Raw genomic sequence first — 17,836 nt, 5'->3', positions numbered from 1 at the left:
TCTCTCCCGACGATCTCCCCGATGAGGATGACTTGTCGTACGTCTTCATCTCAGAGTCTTTGTATTCGTCTCAGAGTCTTCGTATTCGTCTTCGTCCTACACGTTTCATCTTCATCTAAGACGTCAAAGATACGACAAAGAGAGACCGGGAGGGAGAGAAAACACCGACTATCAGAGAAAAGATTGTTATTAGAGAGTTGCCATCAAAACCCTGGGGGGAAATAGTGAATTTTCAAACCTTAAGAGGAGATTGTTAGTTTTGAAAACACTAATATTTGGATGGGAATAAGTCATTTGGCCTATAAGATATTGCTTGTTATAATAAAATTGTATTATAAATTTAATTAATTAATTAATTGTTTGGCAAGGCCAAAAAAGAGAGTGAAATTGTTGTAAAGATGGGAATAATAGAGAATATTTGTCATGTAGTTGAAGAAATATTATAATATAATGTTGTCAACTGAACATGGGGTGGTATGGTCATGAAGGAAACCTCTTTGTTTCTTTCAAAGTAAATGTATATATATATATATATATATAATAAACAAGCAAAAAAAGGCTCTCCAAATAACTTAAGCTTGTCTTTTCTTTTCTAATCGAAAGACAACAACAACAACAAAAGAAAAACCAAAGTCTACATGACAAGTAAAATTGTCTAACTACCTCTCTTAAAAGGCCTACCACGTGAACCCCCCTTGAATTGCATAAGACGACCAAAATTACAAATGCTTCCAATTTTTATTCCCATGCCATGACTCTTCACTAATTACCATCTTCAATTATTTTGGTGGTTGGTTGGCTGGCTCGCTGTATTAACTTAACTTGGGACTAGTTGTCAATTTTTGTAAGCTGTTTGATGGTTGTTGGATTCAGACAAGATATGTCTTAAATGCCACTCATCTCATCTCTATGTCTATGTTTTCAGTATATCTTACTATAAAATTATATGTATTTAATTTTAAATATTTAATTAAATATCTAAATAATGTGTACAAACTTGAGACAGATGTTGGGCTAATGATGGCTTGATCATGGGCAAAGAGACAACCAAAGACGGAGGAATGAAAGCGTATTTGGGGGGCATTACAAAATGAAGATTTTGAAAAGGGTGAAATCTAGAGTGGGGGGAAAAATTTATTTTTTAAACTTGATTAGATATTATTTTATCTTTAAATTAAACTCATTTAACTCTATAATAACTTGTATAAATACGTATACATTTATATATCTATTTTAAATACATAAATAAATAGATATTTTTATATATATATCATCATATAATTAGATAATTTCAAATTAAAGATAAAAAAATCTAATCACATAATCATACACATAAATATATAAACATTTATATATTTAAATACATGCGTATAATATAACTCCTGTATTTTATCTTACTTTTCATCATCACATACTAAAACACCTAGCCTCATCTGTTGGGCTTCAAAAATGCTTATTTGAGGCCCAACTGCAAGTACCCGAGCCCTTCTGTTCATATGAATGAAAATCAGACTACAGAAATGCTTGATATCTATTGGAAATAATGAAACTTAAATTATTACATTATTTTTCAAGTTTGAAAGAACATTATAAATATATATACCCGTGGAGAAAAATTGTCCCTGTACAACATGAAAATTGAATTACCACGTTCATTTTTTGCATAATGTAAATGACCCAAATATGATGCAAGGTTGCTTTTGAAATCATTTGGCATCTCCATTACATAGATAGTAACCAGAAACGACGGAGCTGAAGGCAAATGCAATAAAAGCTAGGAAAGACATTGCAACTGATGCACTAGCCATCTCTGTGAACTCATCTTTGCCCCAATTTGACTGCCAGTCATCAACCCGAGTGGCCGCTGCTGATGATGAGGAGATCAGAAGATAAGCTAGGATCTGCCAGTTGAAACAACAAAATTACATTTCTTTCAGTACTGCAGATATGTAAACCCCCTTTTCCTATTATGTAATTGTAACCAAATCTATGTGTGCACGTTTGTGAAGTAAACTCCATTTATAAGATCCTCATCCAACCAATAAAGGATCACTTATGCCATGCCATACCCCAACTAATTTGAGCATACATGCCTATGACTGAATTTATCCTCCTACTCCAATTCACAGACAAAAGTCAATGAATGCCGACAGATAAAAAAGGTAGGACAGCGACAACTTAGGATATTAAAACAAAAATTGTGAGTCTTTACATTTCTAAATTTAGGTATTACAGCACTTTGTGGCAGTTGCAAAACCATGAACCCTCAAGTCAGTGAACGCATACAACTATAAATATCAAGCTAAATGAGAATGGGCCTAAAATTTAGACTGGCCAATAATCATCAGTATAGAATAGAAAGATTCATTGCATTGGGATAGATAAACTTGCCTGATCCATAAAGAAATCAAAGAGACACCTAGCATGGATGTGCTTAACTTGGCTCCCTATCATCAAATAGTAGGCTGCTTGAAATCCCGCGTATACAAACGCAATAACATTGATCGATAAACAATACCTGTCATCAAGTTGCATCATAACATAGAAAATTTATTAAAGAAAAAATGATAAAATAGATCATAGAAGCCAAGTTTCATAATAAAGAAAACATAAGGTGCAGTGGTTGTTGCACTTACTATTCAAAGGTCTTAAAATAAGGTCCAGACGCAGACAATTTAAGGAAAATTAATATTGATGCACTGAAGTATAAATGATAAAGGCAATTGACTATAATTCAGTAGCTAAACAACCGCAAAATTACATGAAAAACACTCAAAATCACAGTCCAACTGTAAAGCTATGTTTTTTACTTCTATAACAGTTAAAGATTAACTGAATTCAATTCTGTGAGAAATATTCAGAGACTAAAAAGTAATAGTAACCCAACCTGTATTCTTTGTAACGGTCATAGGAATCGCCACTCCAGCCCTTAGTCTTGTCGGCGGCCATAACAGAGAAAGAAATCAAGCACAAAACCACCTCGATTAACCTAAAACCTATATTCACCACTCTCAATTTCTCAACAGTCCTAAATCCCCTTCCCGCACCGAATCTCACGCCTGCTCTAGGCTCTACAGTGGTTAACGGCGGAGGCCCGTTCTCCCGAACTGCCTTTTGCAAATTCAGCAACGAAGGCGGAGGCTGAGGTGGCTCCACCGTCTTCTGTACCACCGGAGAACACTGCGTTAAGTTGTCGCTCACGGCAACTATCGCTTTGGAGTTGGGTTTCTCATCGGGATATTTGGGTGATTTTTGAGGCGAGGCATCGGGCGAGGCGGACTGAAAAGAGGAAGGGGAATCTAGAGGGTCGGGATCGCCCCGGTCGGAGAAGGTCGGGGTGCCGTAACGGAGCGGCGAGTGCGTCGACTCAACGTGAGGGCGTGAGTCGGAGTGCGAGGATGATGATCGTTTCATGCTGTTGGATTTTTTCATATTTTGTTGCTTGGTTTGAGTTGGAGTATTGATCTCCATCACATTTGGTTTGGGTTTTCAAGGGAATTTAAAGAGGGAAAAAGTTTGTTTGGGAAGTGAGAAAAAAACAAAAGTAAAAAAGTGAAAGCGAGAATCTTTAAAGCTTCAACTTCATGTTTCCGTTCTGCTGTAATTAGGCATTGGTTGATTACTCTTGTTAGATGAGGTGGCAATTATGTATTGGCCCAGGTGTACAAAATAAGACGTACATATCTTGGCTTAAAATTATTGGATTATGGGGGAGGTCCAAGTTATTAAGTAGAATGTAGAGGTAGAAAGTAGAAAAGTGAGATTATTTGGTAATATGCTGAACGACTATCCCCCGAGCAAAATTTGATAAAATGACAATTTTCCACGCTTAAGTTTGAAAAATCTATTTGCCCATATATCATCCCTTGTAATATAAAAGGGTAAAAAAGTCATTTTACCCCAAAACCCTTCAATTTCTTATCATTCCCTATCTTCATCTTTGTTCCCATTGTTACTTCCATTACCATTTCCATCACAACCACTATCATAGTTCCGACTTTTATTGTTGATCACTAAAATTTTAATTAACGTATTTAAATTATCTTTGCTTCTTTCATTGTTTCTACTCTCTTCCATTTTTGTTATCTTTATCGAAATTGTTGTATTTAATCACAAAGATGATAATAACTCTATTTTATTTCACGTAATGTGGGAGAGATACATAATTATCAAAACTAATGTTGAATTTTCATGAATTAGTAAAAAAATGAACTTTTCAAACTTAAAGGATAAAAATAGTTTCCGTTCCAAAATTTGTCATTCAACTTTATTAATAATATTCTATTCTAAAACATCCAACCAAGCTTTATGTGGGCAATGGCTTTTTCATTTCTTTAGAAGTGGGCTATCCTTTCCCCAATTTCCTTCCTGCTTTTTATTTTTACTTCATATCAAGATACGTATATCAAACAATTGACCTTACTTTTGCTATTGCTTTTCCCTCACTATAGATTCCAGTCCAGTTGTATATACCTAAGCTTAATTAAACCTTAGCTCTTAAGATGATGTCTCCTTCTGCCTTCTTTTTTGCTTTTTCTACTTTATAAAATTTCATATCTACTTTCCATTCCAAAGTTGATCTCTTCTCCTTTAAAAATTCCTGTTCACATCCTTATTTATTTCAATAATTTGTTAATGCTTCTAAACTGGCCCCAACAAACTTAATAGATGATGAACAATATAAACTGTTATAACCCATTCATCCAATGATTCTCTACCAAAGATTTAGACAAAATATAACCTCACTCATAGGCAACTACATTTAACTGTTAATAAACACTCAAAAGATGTCTATTTTATTCTAAAAGAAAAATTTTAGACACTAATCTCAATATTAGGTCATTTAACAAAACTGATATACACCTTGAAACAAAACAAGTGGGAAAAGGAAGACACAAGTTACAAACATCAAAGGCATAATAACAACTCATGTCTAGCATTGGATGCTTTATCTCTCTTGCTGTTTTGAAGTTATATATAAGTTAATGAAAAAACTAACTAGATGGCTCAGTTGGGTAATGTTAATCGATTAAACAACACAAGGAAACTTTGCTCTGGGACAATGTAGAGGAAACCAAGATCTGCGCCTTTGATGTATGGTCCAATGCCCTACAGAAAACAAGAACCAGAAAAATAAACAAACTCTACCAAAATACACCCTAAATGCCAAATAGGTGGAGTTGTTAATTCTCCTAAGATTTCTCTTAAAAGAAGAAAGGCTATCAAAAATCCTGGGCAATATAATTTAACTACCTTGCCATTAAGTTGAAACAGTTCACCATGAACCCATTTAGGATTTCGGAACCCAAATTCTGCTATTCTTCCTTGCCCACTGTAACTTGCAACCTGGAAAAAAAAAAGCTTTTACAATTAATCTATTGTCTGAATACTCTAATCCAACCAAATTGATACAGCCAAGAGAGTGTCCTAAATTCTAACAATACACTGCATTTTAACTTGTAAGCCCCTTGTTCTAAGCAGTCTTATCTATTTCACAAATGTATTACTAAACAATGGGCTTGAAAATAAATTTAGCGCCTTGAATCTTACAAAACATGGTTCTGAGAAAAGGGCATTAACAAAGAAGTCACTGACTAAAAGCTTAACTCATTGAAAAAAGATATCTAAAATAATTTTAAAAATTAAGACATACAACCAAATGATTGCAAAAAAGTGACAGTAATGTAACATAGACTTTTTTTTTTGAGGACAATGTCATATAGGCAATTAAAATGTTGGAAGTGTCTATGTTCAGCCGCAGGATGATTTGGACCTGGGTCTGGGATTTGCTAAAAAATAATACATATTTAATTTTGTGTGTTGAAGAAGGGAAAAAGACTTGGGGGAAAAGGGTATTACCACTCCCAGTTGATCTGGATAATTTCCATGGTTAGAATGGTGACTGCCTTTCCCAATTTTGGCGTGAAATGTCACGTAAGATCCAGAAGGATTTTGGTTTATTCAAACCTCTCACCATATGAGCTTTAAACCTAAATGATTGTATACAAAAACCAGGACAAATGACAAGTTATTTTAGAAGATACAAACCTGGCCAGCAGGAACATTGACGTCCCCAGTCAGTTTTACCGCCTCCACATATTCAAAAAACTCAACATCTGAAGACTAGTCATTCTCTCCATTCCACTGACCATATTTGCGCCTCAATTGCACAACTTCAGTGCCATAAGGGCTATATGCACCGACATAAAGTCATACATTTTAACCGGCAAACCTAAAATTTCTATGTTGGAAGAAAAAGTCCTAATATATATATATATATATATATATATATATGTACTTGTGCATGCAGCTATACTCACCATCGAATGGATCTACATTTCCTTAAGAAGTGCTAATTCGACTAAAAGTTGTATATTCAGATAGTCTACTCTGATTCTGTGCCTGACTGACAGCAAGATTCACAATTTCACGTTCATCTCTAGAGTCCTAAGAAAAGTTTTCAAATAACCTGGTTAGTCATGCAAAGCATTATCACAATCAGAAGCAGCACATAAATCCCAATGGGTTGAGCAATGCAAAAACCATGATTGTAGACTTCAAAAGAATTTCAAATTAGTAAATGAGTATCAACCAATCATAAAAAATTGACTTCCCAAACTGCTATCAAGATTTATAGATATACAAAATAATATCTCAGTTTTCCTGTTATTCTTAGATGAACAGTTCTGAAGCTGAAGCATTTAAAACTTTGACAGGAAATCAAGAAATGCACAGGAAAGTTTTTTTTTTTATATATTCTTATGCACAAGATAATGAGATTATGAGAATTAAAAGTCTGTCTATGCTTCAACAAACCCTTGCTTGTATCTGTATTCAATAAAGAGCCTCACCTATGAGACCAACTATGAGTAAAACAATGTTGAATGGATACGAGCTTGTAAAAAACCCAACTTCTTGAATCTAATGGATGAAATCCAAAATTTCACCTTTGAAGAGGCCTTTTTGGAACTCCAAAATGCCTTGGCTATTTCAGAAGGCATAAGTTCCGAAACACCTTGAGCTGCTATAGCAGCTACTTTCACTTTAGATAATTTACTTTCCCCATTGTCATAATCAAGACTTCTCCTAGGAACACGTAACACAAAATAATCTCTCTCCATATCTTTAACATTGGCTGGCAGACACACATAATCATCCTTGGTAGGAGTATCCTCATTATTATGTACAACTCCACCAATAAAAAGTTTTGTATCCAAATCCTTTCCATCTACTGAAGCACCATTAGCTGCTTCAAGAGCAGCTCCATCATGTTGAATCTCTTCCAAGTGATCAATTTCACCATCAGAATCCTCACCAGATCCTGTCTCCTCATCATCTTGCATCAACTGCTTCACAGAATCAGTACCATCCATCACTTCTTCAGTGACATCAATATTCTTAACTTTCACTTTGAGCCCTGGAATTTTTTATTTAAGAAAATTTATAGTACTTCTGATCCCTTCCTCAGTTGCTCCTTCAATACTGATGCCCTTGTCAACACTTCTCTCTGCCCTAATTTCAGTTCCTTGAACATCCACAACAGATGTATTATCAACTGCAGAGGTTGATGGATTTTTAGTGGACTTGGAAGGTGAACTTGCAGAGTTTGTTGAACTTCCCTTTGCCTGCTGCAAATATACTACCTTCCAACAAATAATATCAGATTCAAATGTCTATGTCATTTTTGGCATCAGAAAATTAATATCTTTAACCATTTGAACTTTACCTGCATCACATAGGATTCCTCATCATCTTTGACCACAAAGATTTCAAATAGTGGAGTTCCAGGGGATGCAGTGACCAATTGTCTGTACCAAACTATAATTATGACACACTCTGGACGTATGAAACTTTAAATAACACCACAAAGGATTCATACCTTGGGCTGTAATTCCTGGCAACAAATCTGCCAACACCAGGTGTTGTGTGTACTAATCTGCCAAATGGATCATCCAAATCCTTGGAGTACCCCACCCACCAGCCAACCTGCCAAAACAATGATAGAGGTCAATTAAACATTTTAAATAGCCACATTCAGGGGTCAGATTTAAGAAACCCCATATCAATATACGGTCAACCCAAGCCATACAAAAAACTAATGGCATCTCAGTATCACAAACAATGAGTGTAGAAACTGGACGGAGAATCTATTCATCACATCCGTCTAAAGAAAACGGCCACCAACAAAATCTCTGAGAGATATGAACACTAGCCAATCTACAATTTGTTTAACCAATAACTGAGTTCCAACATAAAAAACAAAAGATAAAATATAGAGTTGAACTGAATATAATTAAATTAGAGACACCCTCGAAACATAAGAGTACTGGAAAAGCCCACTACAATTGGTAAGAATCTTGCCTGAATAAAAAATAAAATTCTGGAGTAATTCATCTAGAATATTATAATTTTGTATTAAAGTATCTACGCTTGAATTGTCTTCAAGTTAATAAATCTTTATTAACATAATAACAAGTGAAGGTTCAGAAGATTACCAGTCCACTTCCTGTGTATCTACACAATCTAGATGCATCATGATAGCGCTCCTCATCTATTGCGGTCTGAAAGAAACAACAGATCAAAATTAAGAAACAAAACATCATGCGATAGGTGATTACTTCAAGGGGCTATAATTTACAGGTCAAGCCTTCAACTGAGACATTATTTCTGCTAAAGTATCCTTTGAAGTAGCTTCTGCAATGGCCTTTTTCAACTCGGCAGCTTCTTCAAAGTCTTCATTTTCAATTGCATCTTCAAGCTGAAACTACAAACCAGAGCAATTCATTCCAGTTAGAAAAAAGAAAACAAAAATGCGCCTTGTAAGTTGGTTTAGACTAAGAGTTCTTAGTAATATTTGAACAATTAATCATAACCACGTGTCCCATGGGGCTATATCTAGTCTGCTCAGTTTACATGAAGTGATGATATCAACTAATAAAATCCACCGAACAATCGGTAATGAACAACTATGAAACATGCAAATGGAGGTTCAAAGGACAAAACCCAACAAAAGAATGTGAAAAATAACAAAGAGCAACCAACAAAAGATATAAACAGGCTAAGAGAAACACATAGAGACACCAAAAAAAAGTGCCTTTAGAACAGAGGCATAGCTCTCAGCTTGTTCAATCTCAGAGAAGTGGCGAGTCCATCGATTCCAATCCCAATCCAAACAAGAAGAAGTGTTAATGGTATTATTGCTATTGTTAGTATTGCTGCAGGGACAACAGAAAGATATAGGATTCTTAGACTTGTTGTTTTTGGAAGACGAAGCGTAATTTGAACTCCAACATCCCAAAACAAAACTCGAACTGCTGGATTTCTTGACAGAGAAACCTAAGCAATGGAAAGATCTCACTTGGGATGCCGAAATTGTATGAATCATATTCATATTCATCCCCTTGATACCATTATCTCTCTTTCTTCAGTTCCTAGTTGTTTGGAATAATATGGATAGAGTCGCTGGATGTGTATATATATATAATTTTTTATTTAATCGTTTAGAAACTTTTTCCATAAAATTCATAAAAATGTGGTTAAGATTTTACATGCACATGTCACCTACCTTCCTCTTTTGGGAATAATAAAATTTTCACGCATGTTTTTAAGCAAATCTAATATGTAGATTAGAGCCCACAATTTTCATCACCACATGTTAACTTGACACCATATGATACAAACAAAATTAAACTAGAGTTCTGTTTGTTTTATATGTAAAATCATGCATAAGGTTAATATAAAAAAAGTAATTTAAAATAAGTTGAATTGATTTAAATATTTAAAAAAATATTAATATAATAAAATTAGTCAAGGATAAATTTAAAAAAAATTAAAGTATATGTATCAATAACAATTAAAATATTTATATATTACATATAATTATATTTTTATATAATTTTAATTATTTTAATTATATTTTTTTATAGTAAAAATACAATATGGCTAATATGATTATTAATGTGTGTTAAAAAGTCTTGATATATAATTTGACATGTAATTTTTTAAACTATTTATTTATAAATAAGATAAAATATTATACTATGTTTTATCGATAATAAGTTAAAATATATGATAAAAAAATTAAAACATTAAAAATATTTAGAAAAAAAATAATAAACAATTTAAAATTAATTTAAGTTATGTCAAATCAATTTAAATATAATTCATCTAATTAATATATAACCACGATTTGATTTGATGACACTAATTATTTATAAATATTTTTCTAATTCAATAATGTCACCGAATACTAAAATAAATTCGGCCCCTTTCATGTCATGATTGTGCAGTTGTGGCGAGAAATCATCACTAAGTTTTCAACGACAACCTTTCATTTTCGTCTGTCTCATTTACGAATCTCACAAGTGATCCTCATCATTAACCTAACCCAGAAAGTCCACGTTCTCATTTTGGGCCAATCCCACTAAATTACCGCCTTGGAAAACAAAAACCAATGAATTTTGACACTATTCGGCTTGGAGTCTTCTACCAAAATTAAACTAACTGCAAACAGCAGAGCATGTTAAAGTAGAAAAGAGGTTGGGATATCAATATACAACTGAAAATCTAGTTTCCATTGGCTTATGAAGAACTGAAAGTGTCATAAACAGTTCTCATATCCAGTACTCCATACGCCAATGGATCAACTCATAAATCTTTTCTACAACCATTAACCACTGCTAGCATTATACAACGGCCATGAGCAAATATTCTTTCGTTTCTTGCAGCATGCAGTTAGAAGAGTATGTAGCAAAATTTGTCAGTGAGAATCTCAGAATTGGTTCACTGGGGAGGTTGAGTGGAGTGACCAACAAACACACGTTCAACAGAAGCACATGGCTCAATGTCCGTCTGATTTCCAGTTGCCGGAGACAGTCCTCCATTCTCAGCACATTCCAAAGCAATAACTGTTGGATCACTAGGTGATCCTGCATTTTCCGTACGGACCGGCCTGAGCAGACCCTGCAGCCTCACCAGATAGCTCTGGCCAGAAGGCTGGCTTCTCATATATCGACTAACTGTCACAACACTGGCTGATGACCGTTCAGAATCAGTAGTCCGGAGATTGGACAAGGCACTAAGGTCAAGGTTTGGGAAGACTGAGCAACGACACCTAGGACATTTCACGTTCAATCTAAGCCACTCATCAATGCATTCTATATGAAAATTGTGAGCACAAGGCAAGCCACGAACCTGCAACAGTTCCAGCAAGAACTCATGATTATATGCCCTTTAGTTTTTTTAAGCATAGGAAACATACAATTATAATAAAAGAAAAAGAGAACATTATTAAAAAAGGACCAGATATCTACCAAGGTGATGATATACCTTTTAAAAGACAACGATGGGTATAAACAGTTCTGCACTAATACTGGTGGCTTGCATCTCCATAATTCTATAATTTTACATCTAGTTTCCACTACCACTAAAATATAGAAGTGTGTACAGCTCTGCATGCAGGTGATTTAGCAACAACTCTTAACAATACAATTTAATGTCAGGGCTCTAGAAATTACAGCACCAGATTGAAAATCCCAAAAAGTGGATGAGATTTTACATGAGGCTATCTTCGGACCAGAAAAAAAAAAAACCTGAGAATTAAGATTTTTAGCATGACAATCCCAATTATTGGTACCATATAGAGGTAAAAGGCATCAAAGACAAGACAACTCCAAACAGTTGGAAACCACTAAAGAAGTATTGCATTGTGAACAGAAAGAACTCTGAACCTGATGAATATGAAGGCATGTAAGAACTCATACACTCAGACGAAGAATAAAATTGGACACGAAACCTGACCTCATTCCCTACGTGAAACTCTTCCAAGCAGATGGGACATTCACTGCAATCAGTTGGAACAGCCTTTAACCTAAACTTTGGAAGTTCCTGAATGAGTGCCTCCACTGCTTCTCTCTGTTCAACATCAGGATCCACAACTTACCAATTGTAAGATTAATACATCTAAGAAGAGTTATAAATAGAGTGAATTGTAAGCAAAAAGAAACAAGTACAGTGAGACAACCACAATATCTACTTCACTAGAATCCCAAAATGTAATAATAGCGTGCAACAACTTATACACCCTCATAGGTTGCCCCATCTATTGAAAGGGACAATAATGAAAAATTGGTCTATAAACCAAACGACCACATGCCAACAAAAAGACAACAACAGAATCTTAACTTCCAAAATTTGGTTTTGTTCTGACTGTGTCCAGAAAGTCAATGTCTTGAGTTCACATTTAACTGCTACCATATGTATAAGTGTGAATAGCCAATAATGTAAGAATTTTTAGAAAGAAACATTACAAGTAAGAATACCTTCTTGATTAGATCAGATATTCAACAAGTGCAGCAATCACATTAAAATAAGGAAAACTGTCAATTCTAGCTCTTAGTGATGCAGAACTTACCTGAGCTGCAGTCAAATAAAGTCCAGGATGGTATGCTGCAGCATCTTGGCCAATGCCTCTCATCTCTTGACCTGCAGCCTCAAATGCCCAATCTGGTACACGGATCATGTCAACCAAAACCTGGATCACAATAAGAGATTTACTCCAGGCACTATCAGACAGAAGCAATGTAAAATAAGGAACTTCTTTTGCACTAATCACCACAACAACATCCAGATTTGAGCAGGCCAGGAAAATGATCAAAGAATTATATTGCTCCAACAAATATGAAAAGGACTACAGTAATTACCACACCACAAAAAATTATCACTGACATGAGGTGGAAAAATAGCACAAAACAAAGATATGAATCTTTAAGCACATTAAATTAATCATCACATAAAACCATTGCATCGCATCCTATTTCAACAACACTGGTGATCAAGACTTTGGAATAAAGAACTAATCAATGCATTGACAGCCGAACTTCAAAGAGAAAAAAGGTTAAATATGAAAGAATCTACCGCATGCAAGAATATTTCAAGCATACCCCATATTCTGAAACTGGAATTCCCTGCTGAGCACGCAATAGGTGAGCTTGTCTTCGTGTCAACCACTGCCGGTGAAGTTCAAAGAACAAAAATTGAAACACAAGTGGAAGCATGTGAGACCAATATCTTTTATGAGCTTAAGATGTCAATTACCGTAAGACAAAATGTGACTTAGAGAGCAAAAAGAGAACACTCATTCAATGCATAGAACTAGGTTATGCATGAGTAAATGGAAATTGTGTACAACATAGAGTACTAAACTAACCTTTCCCATGGACATGCAAGCAAGGTAAAGAAGTCCAGAGTAGCTAGAAAGCAACCAAATGAAGAAACCCCATTTCTGACCCTCTTCTGGCAACTGCAAGCATTTAGTGACATTGTTGCAAGCATTAAGAATTTTTGCATGTCAAAACGCCTCCCCAAATCAGAAATAAGAACACTTACACAACTTCTTGCATGTATGAACCACAAGGTACCAATTATTGTCCAAGCCCAGAGAAATGGATAAAGCAGAAGAGATAGAATTGAAAGAACCACTACTCTTCCACAGAAACGAGCATATCTCTGCTGCCACCCAAAATCCCTAGAAGCATGTAAAGTCAAAGAATGATATATTGTATAAAATTCAGCTATATTAGTAAATAGATATTATTCTTTTTACAATAGAAGAGAATATCATCAATGTCAAAAAATTCCCTATATTGATAACTCGATATTGATATCCAAAAAGTAACCACATAAATATTATCAGAAACCTCTCATACTCACAATCCCATTCCAGCAGCTAGTCCATTATCTATGAACATTAACAATCGAAAAACAAACACAGTAGTGTAATCAACCTGAAGAGTAAACAATAAGCCGTGAGAAAACTCCAGCTTATAAATCTAACACTAAAAAGGAAACCAAAATTCAATCGATTTAAGTTCCCCAAATTTCAGAAACCCACCACGATCCATATGTGCAAGGGGTATGGACAAAGATAGTAACGCTTCCAATTGATTGCAACGATGATTCTAATAGCAAAAAATAATTAAGGAAGAACCCTCATAAGCTATTAAAACTTCAATAATCCACCCAATAGAAACCTAAAAAATCTTTCAACTTACCATTCATAGATAAACACGAAAAGATTCAACTGCTTTTCTTTCCTTAAATTTCTTGGAAACCAATCAGAACTTAAACTTAAAAAAAAAACGCAAAAGAATAAAAAAGGATACACACTAGTCACAAGCATCGATAAGAAAAATCCATCGTACCTGCAGTAACAAAATTCCACATTAATTTATCACATTTACATCTCAAAAGAACTAAAATAAAAAACTGAATTTAAAGATTAAAACTAACCACTTGAAGTCGACGCCTCTGATTGCCATAGACGATAAGGAAAAGGTCTGTGCTCAGTTAAGTAAGCCAAAACCCTAGAACGAGACCATGGAAGATCGAGATTGACTGATTTGAATCCTCATTAGCGCAAAACGGTTTTTCAAAAAAACCAGAACGTCGGCGTTTCTAGCAACAGTAACTATTCTGTTGGCGAAAATGAAACCATAAACCATTTGATTCCGATGGAGGGGAGCGAAGTAAGTAAAGTAGTGAAAGAGAGAAAAAGGAAAGAGGATAGTTTGTGCCGTTAATTGACGGCGTTGCTGAGGTTCGCTATGGCGTACATTGTACATCACAATCATGCGGTTATTTACGCATGATAATAATTTGCTGTAGTGCACTTGCTAGTGGATACGGCGGCTAGTGGTTGCCACGTTTGATTGGCTCGTTAAAGCAATCACGGTTGTTAAAAAATTTCGATGCTGGACAGCCAAAACAACTGGAAAACCGTCAATCTGTATCAACCACTTGAGAGAAATGGAAGTGTGCAAAGATGGTCCTAACTTCTGCACCAAACCCTTAAAAAAAGTTTCAAAACAATGAAATCATTTTATATAACAAACCGAATTAAATTAAATTAAAAATATACAATTTAGTTTACAGTTTGAATCGAATAAAAAATAATTCATTTTTAATATTTTGTATTCAATAAAAAATAAATTAATTATAGGTATCTACAAATGAAATATACCTTAAATTTTAAAAGAGCCTCACTAGCTCTAGAATTACAATCACAACTTCCAAAATTATCTTTAGTATGCGAACAACGAGAATTCGACTCAACTAACTTTCCATCAATTTTGGATCGAATTACTCTGTGAACATAATTGTCACTAGCATGATCCCAAACATGTTGTGTATCCAATTCAAGCGAATAGCAGTACTCTGTTTCCTTCCAGTGAATTATAGCATGCCCTTCTTTATACCGACGCCAATATTTTCAATAAGAAACATACGAGAAAAGCTACATCTGATTAAAGGATTACAATTACTAAGAAAAATAATTAAAATTATACCTCTCACAACCTACAAAATTACATATAACACATATTTACAAGTTCTCAGAAATTTGACAAACAAAACATATTTATTTTCAGAATATTGTTGACAATATCGACAAACCTATACAAAATATAGAGAAAAAAAAATAGTCAACAACTTTGAAATGTTAACTCAATTAAACTTTTATTTAGGAAAAAAAAAAATTAGAATTTAGAATCAATAATGTAATATTTAAACTGACGACTGAAATATTTAGTAAAAGGTTAAGGCTAAAGGGGATATTAATTTTTTTAACCATAATTATATATATATATATTTACCCACATTTTGATTTGAATTTCTTTTTAAAAGAAGAGCCCAGCCGCCATTGTTTACGAAGTTTCATTCAAATTTAGCAGACATTGAGGAAAATGCTTATGTAAGAATGAGAGATGAATATGACAATGCAGGTGTGTAAGTGTGGCTTTGGTTGCAGATGGTGCAAACGGTGATACAAGAACGCATTGAGAGGTTTTCTAAAAGTGAGATAAGATTCAATCTCAATGGCGGTAATGAAAAACAAGAAATAAATGTATAAAGAGAGGAGAGGGATGGGAAAACAGGGGAGAAGTCTTGCAGAAACAGAGGGGGGGATTGGAAGTCTTGGAGGCTCCAGGAGGGATTAGACTCTGATAATTTTTTAAGAGATAAACCCAGAGAGGTATGAGATTGTGAAATACTAAGTAGTACGGAAACAAAAATATAAAAACGTATTTTTTTTTTAATATAAAAAAGAAAAATGTGGAAAAATATACAAATATAAAAAATATGAGAGTTTTTTTTAATAAATAAAAAAAATTACATTTTCTCATAAATACTAAGATATATAAAATTTTTTACATAAAATATAAGAGTTATTCTATAAATACTCATAGGGGGCGTTTGGTTTGAGTTTTTTAAAATTACTTTAGTAATCTATCTTTTATTCCCTTGTTTGATTTATCAGTAATAAAATATTACAGTAATCTTCTATTACCAATGCTGACGTGACAGATAATATAAGTGGTAATCTGATTACCACCTTCATCTTAGGTATTTAAAAATTACTGAGGTAATATTGAGTTTATTATAATTAGATTATTATTTATTAATTTTTTGAGATAAAAATAAATTTATTTTTAATTAATATGACAAATAATATAAAAAAAATATTTAAAAATAATTATATTCAAGGGCATTTAAGTAAAATAATTTACTAGTAATCTTTTATTATCTTTAACCAAACACAATAATTATTTATACCTATCAAATTTTATCAAACATATTAATCATTTATATCCAATAATCTTCTAATTAATCTATCTTCAAGGTAATCTTTCTATTTTAGTAATAAAACATTACTCAAATCAAACGCATATAAATAAAACAGAAACAAAAACAGTGTTATTAGAGCTTTAAAAAATTAATTACAATAATCACAATAAAAAACATAAATACTTTCTGCTTCAGTGCTCCTCCTAACGGGTAAAGCAGGAAGTGAGGAAACTACTTGGGATACTCTATAAACAGAGAAGTTGAAGCCAAAATAAACAGAGAAGCCAAATGCAGAGAAGCTGATGCCATGGAAATAGTCATCGGGACCTCAAAAATCACAGCTCAAAGACAAAAACCAACAGGCAGAAACCAGAAGCAAAGGGAAGGAAAAACCAGTAATCATGAAATTGAAGACGGATATGAAGGGTAAAGTACCAGATTCGCACAGACTTCAAGCCAACGGAGAGGAGTTAGGTCGCCAGAGACGGTGAGGAGTTGGGAAGCCGGAGTCAGAGACGGAGAGGAGCCGAGATGCTGGGACGGAGAGAGTGAACCTTGGGGCTGTGTAATTTCAGAATAGGTTCCCCTTCAACACTCAAGAAACGCGTTTTTGCAACAGAAACGCGTATCTTCTTTCTTTAAATTACCAAAATGGTTCCGAAACGTTTCGGAAATTGAAACATTTTGGAAGCGCGGAAACGCAACATGCGGGGTGTTTCCGTGCATCCTTGGTGAAAGACATTGTATCTGGGAATTTTGGTGTGGCCAAGCTCAGAGACAAGCTCATCCGGTGGGTTAGCCGACCGGGCATGGCTAGGTTGGTTAGCCATTGGACTAGCTTTCTCCTTCAACTCAACCACAAGTTAAGAACCAACCCGACCACGGCCGGATAGGTTAGCCATTGAGCATGAAAAAGAAAAGTTGCTTCGTCCTCCTGAGTACTCAACTACAAGTTAAGAAGAGGGAAGTAAAAAAAAATTATAAAAATTTTTTAATTAAGTAAGGTGAGTAAAAAGGTTGGATTTTTTAAAACAATTTCTAATAATTTTTTTAAAAAAAGATTATAAATAAAATTGGACAAAATAAGATTTTTGAAAAAAGATATAATACTCCTACATGTTGGATTTTATAATATTTTTTAAAAATAAAATAAATAAATATTAACGGTGTAAGTGATGAGTTTTATGTTTTGGCTCAATGAGTAAGTAAGTTG

General features: G+C 34.1%; 2 protein-coding genes and 1 pseudogene across 3 annotated transcripts; all 3 read right to left on the bottom strand.

Annotated features, from left to right (window-relative positions):
• Positions 1–1,513: 1,513 nt before the first annotated feature.
• Positions 1,514–3,560, bottom strand: LOC123206514 (CASP-like protein 4A3). The gene is made up of 3 exons (XM_044623746.1): positions 2,888–3,560; positions 2,392–2,518; positions 1,514–1,901 (listed from the first exon to the last, which is right to left on the bottom strand). Exons 1-3 carry the CDS (start codon positions 3,469–3,471, stop codon positions 1,707–1,709), a joined length of 906 nt encoding a protein of 301 aa, XP_044479681.1. The 5' UTR covers positions 3,472–3,560; the 3' UTR covers positions 1,514–1,706.
• Positions 3,561–4,767: 1,207 nt separating this feature from the next.
• On the bottom strand, positions 4,768–9,466 carry LOC123206508 (annotated as a pseudogene).
• Positions 9,467–10,522: 1,056 nt separating this feature from the next.
• LOC123206509 (E3 ubiquitin-protein ligase SIS3-like) lies at positions 10,523–14,728 on the bottom strand. Of its 2 annotated transcripts, XM_044623738.1 has the most exons (10): positions 14,290–14,728; positions 14,163–14,201; positions 13,892–13,958; positions 13,711–13,784; positions 13,387–13,525; positions 13,208–13,300; positions 12,942–13,007; positions 12,413–12,532; positions 11,800–11,913; positions 10,523–11,193 (listed from the first exon to the last, which is right to left on the bottom strand). In XM_044623738.1, exons 1-10 carry the CDS (start codon positions 14,316–14,318, stop codon positions 10,783–10,785), a joined length of 1,152 nt encoding a protein of 383 aa, XP_044479673.1. In that variant the 5' UTR covers positions 14,319–14,728; the 3' UTR covers positions 10,523–10,782. The 2 variants fall into 2 exon arrangements, with proteins under 2 accessions (XP_044479673.1, XP_044479674.1); XM_044623739.1 differs by lacking the exons at positions 13,711–13,784; positions 13,892–13,958; positions 14,163–14,201 and having other exon boundaries at positions 14,290–14,722.
• Between the last annotated feature and the right edge of the window lie 3,108 nt (positions 14,729–17,836).

This window comes from Mangifera indica, unplaced genomic scaffold, assembly GCF_011075055.1.
Source record: "Mangifera indica cultivar Alphonso unplaced genomic scaffold, CATAS_Mindica_2.1 Un_0040, whole genome shotgun sequence".
In the NCBI taxonomy this organism is placed as follows: domain Eukaryota; kingdom Viridiplantae; phylum Streptophyta; class Magnoliopsida; order Sapindales; family Anacardiaceae; genus Mangifera; species Mangifera indica.
The sequence above is the reverse complement of the archived record's forward strand: the minus strand, read 5'-3'. Positions and strand labels throughout refer to the sequence as shown.